The 8,045-nt window shown below is 44.0% G+C and overlaps 2 protein-coding genes across 2 annotated transcripts; both read right to left on the reverse strand.

Annotated features, from left to right (window-relative positions):
• Positions 1 to 2,998: 2,998 nt before the first annotated feature.
• LOC136500998 (histone H2B.1-like) lies at positions 2,999 to 3,721 on the reverse strand. Its single transcript, XM_066496488.1, has one exon. It carries the CDS (start codon positions 3,632 to 3,634, stop codon positions 3,197 to 3,199), a length of 438 nt encoding a protein of 145 aa, XP_066352585.1. The 5' UTR covers positions 3,635 to 3,721; the 3' UTR covers positions 2,999 to 3,196.
• A 1,540-nt stretch (positions 3,722 to 5,261) lies between these two features.
• LOC136498983 (uncharacterized) lies at positions 5,262 to 6,083 on the reverse strand. The gene has a single exon (XM_066494679.1). It carries the CDS (start codon positions 6,030 to 6,032, stop codon positions 5,532 to 5,534), a length of 501 nt encoding a protein of 166 aa, XP_066350776.1. The 5' UTR covers positions 6,033 to 6,083; the 3' UTR covers positions 5,262 to 5,531.
• Positions 6,084 to 8,045: the final 1,962 nt, after the last annotated feature.

Here is an 8,045-nt window from a genome sequence, read left to right on the forward strand (position 1 = left end):
TCCAAAGTAGATACACTAAATAACCTAATGGTTCGGAAATGATGATATGAGGATGACAGCCTTATTATGCCTGCTATGGTTAATATTGTTTGCTCCTAATAAGTGAGTGCTCTAGTACAGGTGCTAATCTAGTAGACAGGTAAATGATGTTAAGCTTGATGCTAAGTTTAAATTGGTTACTATAATCATAAGCTCTTTTATGCAACTACGTCAAGCTAGCCCACCTGAAAAGCCGTGCATGATCCTTGGTGTCTTTTATTTCTGGTTTTGACGGGTAAGTCTAGCTGAGTACCTTCTCGTACTCAGGGTTTATCTCCCACCTGTTGCAGATGACCAGTTCTACTTTGGTTGCTGCAAGTACTGCCTTCTCCCAGCTGGGGATGAAGACTAGACCATTGGGCGCGGTCTCTACTAGTTCTTGTACCTGATAATGCTTTTGTGGGACATGACTCAGACTTGACAATGTATTTGAAAACTATGATGTTTTGTACTAAACTATGTTGCTTCCGCACACTCAAACTTGGTTTGTAATATGTTATATGAACTCTGATGGATGTAATTCGAATGCTACTTGTGAAATGTTGTAACAAATGATGTGTTGTGTTGAATCACTATGATCTTGGTTTGTATGTCGAGAGTTGGTTGAAATCCTTCGTGATTTCCGGACTACCGGGATTATGGGAGCTTAAGTATAGGAATTTGATCGCTTCGATGATTGTTTTTGTACTTACGTTCTTATGATTTGGTCGGTTCCATTACATCCATGATCCTTTCATACTTGAAATGGTGTATTTCAGCCTCGCTGAGTTTTGTTGGAATGAATGTCGTGTTGATTGCTTTAGGCAAACGCGGACGTGCATTTGGTTCAATGGTAATGTTGGTAAGCAGTGTCATCATTGCTAATCCAAAGATTTTTTTAAATCTTTCTAAGGCGCTCAAATGGGTATGCAGTGTCATAGGTCTACAAAGATAGTAATACTTTATGTAGGGCGTCCGTCCATGTGGCCGCGAGCCCAACAACTCCCCCTGTCGTATTATATCATATTCCTGCTCGTTCATTCATTTCTCCATCCTATTCTATCAATCAGTCGTTTCTCCAGAACCAGTCACACAGAAATCATCGCAGCACTGTGACCGTGCTCCGTCGTGCCACCTCCGGCGTCCGCACGCTCGCCAACCGGCATCTCCACTGCAGTCGTCCGCCTTCCTTTCTCTCCATCGCGCCTCCTGCCCGCCACGACCGCTCGCCTTGCTCTGGTCCCAGATGTGGCTGTCTCTCCGACCGCTTCCTACGCCATCCCATGGCACAACCCTCTGCTGGCGCACATGTAGTAGATGAACTCCTCTGCCACAGGCGTACGCAGCCGCGCAGCCCTCCTATTTGTTATGATGTCGTGTTGTGCCAGCTGCCTTGATGCGCCTCCGCGCCCCTCCTCGCGTAGATGTCTTTCATGTCACCTGTGCTAATGGTCAGCCTGTTAATGGATGATCTTGGACGGCAGCGCCATGGTGGCTTGGTGTAGCAGGGCTGTGCGCGTAGCTACGTTCCCTACGTGCGTCAAGCAGCAAGGAGATTTTGCGCGAAAACACATGTTGCAAGCATATGTTTCAGGTGTTTCAAAGTTATTTTGTAAATGTTTCGTTTTAATGTTGCAAAATTAGATCGTCATGTTTCATATGTTGTAATGGCTATGCATGTTGCAAGAGTTTGTTCCAAATGTTTCGTTTGTTTTTCAGGCGTATGTTGCAAGCGTTTTATCTTAATGTTACATGTGTTTCACCATATGTTGAAAGTATTTTATCTAAATGTTGCATATGCTTGCAACGACTTTTAAGTGTTTTCATACGTATGTTGCAAGTGCTTCAGTTGTTTTTGGACCTATGTTGCAAGTGTTTCATTGCAAAAGTAGATCGAGTGTTGCATATGTTGCAAAGGGACCCACCTATCACTGTCGCCTGCTGTAGCTGCTAGGGCGTCGTGCATATGATTCCCGTGTGAAGCGAGCGTGAGAAGCAGCAGGCGTAGGCACAGACAGTCCCGTGTGCTCGATACGGAGCAGGGTGCAGGCAGTCCCCACGTGCGCACGGAAAACGGAGCTGAAGCGGGCGATTCCCATGTGCAAGCGGATGGTGCGGACAGACGCCCAGCCTAGGAAACGAAGGTGGCGCGGGAAAGGGAGACGCACGCCGGCGTGGACGTCAGGACACACGCGTCTATGTCATGGTCCGAACGCTAGCATCTCCCAGATAAAGATGAACAAGGTAATCGTCTAGTACGTATATTTCGGATGGCTCTGTTTAAAGCTTGAGCTTCTGAAATGCAGACATACAGTGTACAGTAATACAGTATGCTCGTACCAGTGGGCCTATATAACATATAAAATGGGCCAGACTGCAATTAAGCACCTGAGGGTGGTTGGGCCAAGCAGAATTTGTTAACAGGTCCAGTTCTAAACTCGGCGCCAAAGCAAAAATTTAGCGTGGCTTCCGAAACTCCCGCCAAGATTTTGGGCTTTCGACATTCTGAGGACATCGCGCCCAGGCAGTTGAAAAGAACCAAGACGCTCGAAACTGAAGCCATGTTGATGTTTCCAGCACAGTGAGGAACCGCAGAACGGCTCGCATTTTGCTGCGTGCCAAATCTCATCTCCCACCAAGGCAACCTCAAGTTCGGAAACTGGAAATTAAAGCCAAACAGAATGCAGAGAACTTTGTATTTGGAGAAATTGAAAGCGAAGCTGTCAATATGCTTGAAACTGAAGCGAAGTGGGGACGAAGTTTTGAAGGCTACAGTGAACAAATCACTCACAAGAAGCCATGTTTACAACACAGCGAAGAACAACGGGCGTTTTGCTGTACCAAATCTCAGTCTCCCAGCGAGGCACCTCAACTTCAGAAACTGGAAATTGACCACAGGACGCAGGAAATGATAACAGAACACGAAATTTCCAAGACTGCGGCAAATACAAGTTCAGAACGAAAGCGAAATTCAGTTAAATATACCAGGATACATTTCCCATATATTTGCAATCAGAAATTGCAAAGATCAACAGCCACAGCACCACAACAGGTTACTTCTTACATAAATCTGACGACTAGAGATGAACAAAGAGCAGACGCAGGGGCTACTACCGCCGCTGCAACACGACCGCACTACTACTTCATGAACGGAACTGAGGCAGATCCCATCGCTCCCCTAGGAGCTGGTGAACTTGGTGACGGCCTTGGTGCCCTCGGAGACGGCGTGCTTGGCGAGCTCGCCAGGGAGGACGAGGCGGACGGAGGTCTGGATCTCGCGGGACGTGATGGTGGGCTTCTTGTTGTACCGCGCCAGCTTGGCCGCCTCCGCCGCCAGCTTCTCGAAGATGTCGTTGATGAAGGAGTTCATGATGGACATGGCCTTGGACGAGATGCCGATGTCCGGGTGCACCTGCTTCAGCACCTTGAAGATGTAGATCTTGTACGTCTCCACCGACTTCTTCGCCTTCTTCTTCCCTTTCTTCTCTCCGCCTTCCTTGCCGGCCGGGAGTCGCTTCTCGGCCTTGGGCTTCTTCCCCGCCGGGGCCTTCTCCGTCGCCGGCTCCTCTTCCGCCGGCTTCTTCGCCGCGGGCTTCTTCTCGGCCTTGGGCGCCATGGGGATCGGGCGGTGGGTTCGGGATTGAGCTTCTCCTCGACGGTATCGGGGAGGCGGGGGCAGCTTTGTGGAATGGTTGCTGGAATGCTGGGTGAGGAAGCTGGCTGCTGGGGGCGCGGCTTTATAGGGGGTCGGAGGTGGGTTCCGGTGGACGGATGGGATGCGGATCGCTGTCGTGGGGGCTGGGAGCAGCGCGGATCGGTGACGTGGAGGGTGAGGGTGAGGGCCCAGACGTTGCTAGGAGGTTTCGACTGTTCGTTCGCCTGGCGGGAGTATTTTTTTTTTCTTTTTGGCGCCAATGATTCCGGGTCCGGTTGTCAGTGCGAGGACCCAATGCGAAAAATCGGGAGGCCAATCGGCGAGGATTCGGAATTCGGAGGACTGGCAGGCTTACTTTCGGTGTGTGTTCGAAATATTCTGTAAAGAAAAATACTCCCTGCGTTTTCTTAAATATATGTGGAGATAATTCATTCAAACATAAAATTAAACATAGTACATATGCACTAAAAATAAGCTCATTAGTTTGTCATATACGTTATATATTTAAAAATGATAAAATATAACGTTGACATGCCATGCAACCCATATATATATATATATATATATATATATATATATATATATATATATATATATATATATATATATATATATATATATATATATATATATATATATATATATATATATATATATTTTGTGGCATTGTGACGCCCACGAACCCTACCCAAATACCCACAGGACAATACCATACAAGAGGGCCTCCGTTTAGTCAAATTGAGTATTAACTTTGAATCATAAACATACTCTAAATATGTGCGTAAAGCTGAGCCATCCTCACAGACACTGTAGGTAGGACAAACGGGAGCAGCTGAACAAATAGCAACCAAAAATTAACACCCAGACTTTGCGGGGTAAGCAAAGTGACTTGTTATCATAGACCACGAACACGAAAATCATAGATCCAAAATTGTTTCTCGACCTTTTGAATTGAATTTTTGCATGTGAATTGTGCACAAGGTACTTCCAACCACTAGTTAGCCGATCCTTCGATTCCCACCACATATCATCAACCGTCAAAGAACACATATGCATTGTATGTCAACACAACAATATGCCAGCTACCATGAGCAAATTTATCCAATCTTCAACAAACGACACCGGTAGAAAGCAAGATCAGAACCAATCAGCTCATATCGTAAGAGGAATACCGAATCACATGTAGATGCAACGATTTACTTGGGAATCTCTTGTGGGAAAAAACCACAGGCAATGCCAAGCAAGCAATCCACTGTAATATGGAGATACAAGAGATGAGAGCCAACAAGGTTTGGGAAGCTCGAAATCCCCACCAATTTCACTCTCTAATGGATAGATTTGGTAGATTAAAGTCTCACCCCTCAAATCTTTCATATCCCTCTCTTGACCCCAGGAGGGGAAGAACAAGCACCATAAGATGCAGAGGGAGCTCGTGATGCCCTTTTTGGGCTGGTTGGGACACTTTGGAAAATGTCCTCAAAACTGTATATTATCACAAATAAGTCCCTAGACACCTAACCAAACATATAAGCAACATTTTGCATAAATGTAATTGCTCAAATAAGCCTCAAATGGTGTCAATAGGAGCTGCATCATCATAGACACCAAGGCTTAGCAACCAGCAAATCACACCATATAAAATCAATAGGAAAAGGCATAATTGAGCCTTCTCTTTATATGTACTAGTAAAATAAAACATGGAATTAATTAATTGTGTGCAATGTAATCATGGTGCAAATATTCCTAATCCTATTCAAACACTCTCAACATACTAGAGAAGCTAAACTAAATGTAATATAGAAACATTCAAAATATTCCATATTCTTGCCTTAATATTTGGTCGGTCATAGTTGCTTTTTTAGGTCATGCTACCTTCTGGAGTCGGGTCAATGGGGAGGCCATCACTTGATGGTGGTGTGGTTTTCAAGAAGGGGTTTTTGATGACCATTTCAACGAACTCAGGCCCCCCATCCGGCCATGACATGGGTGCTCCAGGCCCTTTTGCAGCAGCCCCTTTAGCATTTGCTTTGGGGACCTTGGCAGACCCCTTGGTGGCTGCCTCATAAGTCTTGGCGGGCGCATCCCCCTTAGCGTCTGCTTTGTGGTCCTTGGATGACCCTTTGGTGGCTGCATCAGGCATCTTGACGGGCGCATCCCCCTTAGTGCCTGCTTTGTTGTCCTTAGCAGACCCCTTGGTGGCGGCTTCAGGCGCCTTGGCGGGTGCATCCCCTTCTTTGGTTGCTTCATGTCCCTTGGCTGTTGTGCTCGTCGGAGATTTGGTCGCATAAACAAATGGTGTCGCCATCACGGAGACATAGACCGCTAGAATGAACAATGTGACGGCGAGGTTGTGCGCCATTGTCTATTGAGGTATTTTCTATTAGCAGATCACTCAGTGGTATGAAAGACAAGTCTGGTGTGTTTTTTTATTTAGATTTAGAAAAAGTGGTGCCTCGCTAACAGAATTTAAGAAGGTGAGCAAGACCGCGAGAATGGTGGCACGCCACAATTGACATAATTTCATTTGTGGTTATGCACGCCGTGCGTGAGGGTTGAGGTTATTTTTGGTGAATCCACACTTCACGCTCGTCTATTGGGAACGTAGTCTATAGTAAATTTGGTTGGTTCTTCTAACCTCGTGCATGTATGCTAGAATGTTCATGCAAATACATGTTGTGTCATTTAGCATAGCAGATATAAAAATAGATGAACTGTTTGAGTGGCATCAAGATTACTGTTTTCATGTGTTACAAAATAGCCCAAGATATGGATGTGTTCAGGTTTGTGGGTGATGCCATATTTTGGCCAAGGACAAGCTAGTATTTTCATTGGAATTGAGGCATGCCTGTGTCCAACATTTGGTTTTGCATTTTGGCGCTTAAAGCAAAGCTGAAAATGGCATGTCCAATTCTTGTGATCTTTTTTCATAATACAAAATGCTTTCGGTGTCGCTAGAATATGCAACATGGTCTATAAGTGAGTGCTGTATGTGTTAATAAGGAATGATCCATCTGATAAATACAAGATGTTTGGATGTAACAGATGGCAGAAGGTGGAGATTCGCAAATAGCAAAGTGCTATAAATTTCAATAACAATGTACATATTATTATGACTTCGCACTATGAAAACTAGAAGGATACACCAGACGTTGCTAGGAAACTTTCTTAGAAATAAAATTGTTGCATGTATGATTTAAACCTACTTATTTTTACACTCATCCTTATCAAAATTGGGCAAGACAGTGAAATAATCTAATAAAAAAACTAACATAATTAGATTGAATTATGAGATGTTGGAACGACAAATTAAACAAATAGCAATATATGGATGCCTTCTATATTTCTTATAATAAAAAACTAACAAAATTGGATCGAATTATAAGATGATTGGAGACAAAAACAAATAGCAATACCTTCAGCCCCAGAGCACTAAGATGGCAATTAGCATTGCTGAGGTTTCACTTTCATTTTAGAATTATCTGATATTCGGAAGCTTGATTTCAGTTATCAACACTTTCTTTTTATTTGCGTCTCTAAATCCTGTATGCCCTATGTACTATTTAATCTCATGGCAACAATTGGCACCGCATAGCATTGGCTATCTTGTACGTGTATGCTCGGCATAAGTTTTAAGCATTGCTGGTTCGTGGGTTTGGCAGCCAACTTATGTTTGGGTAGTTTGTTGTAGTAGTGGGCAGCGGTGGTTTTAAGTTGTGGTGCCTTGTGGTACGTGGTGCATGTTGTTGTTTACCAGACCGGATGTTGAGTTAAAGTTGCTATTGTAATTTTTTTTTCTATAGATAGCCTCTAAGGATTACCTGCTTGCATTTCTTTTATATCAATAAATACAGAAGCATTGTGGTGGTGTTTTTAAGGAAACAACTATAATCCGACCTGAAGAACTCATGTACCCCATAAGAACTTGCAAACAAATCCCAACAAAGAGAATGCCTGTTAGATTTGTATACAGATTGATTAGTATCAAAGGCTGGTTATACAAGCTGTTCAATTGCAGAATGACCGTTACATTACTGTACAAGTTGCTTAGTTTCAGAAATCCGATGTCGATATACATCCAGATACAAATTGATTACACATAACGCGTGGCATTGCTCATTCAAAACAGAAAAAATGATGTCATCACCACAAAATTAAAGGGCGTAGCACGCAATATATTGGGTGACCCATATTGTTTCATACATGAACAAAATTATTAAAATAGGAGAGAGAGGAAAGAAAAACAAAATAACAATTAGGCAAGCACATTCCATGCATTTGCCGCGCGCACCCATGCACACGTAGCATCAGGGTGCAGCACATTATTCCAAAGAATCAAAAGGGAACTCGATCGCCGTAGAGACGGAGCGAGATC

This window comes from Miscanthus floridulus, chromosome 13 (assembly GCF_019320115.1).
Source record: "Miscanthus floridulus cultivar M001 chromosome 13, ASM1932011v1, whole genome shotgun sequence".
Taxonomy (NCBI): domain Eukaryota; kingdom Viridiplantae; phylum Streptophyta; class Magnoliopsida; order Poales; family Poaceae; genus Miscanthus; species Miscanthus floridulus.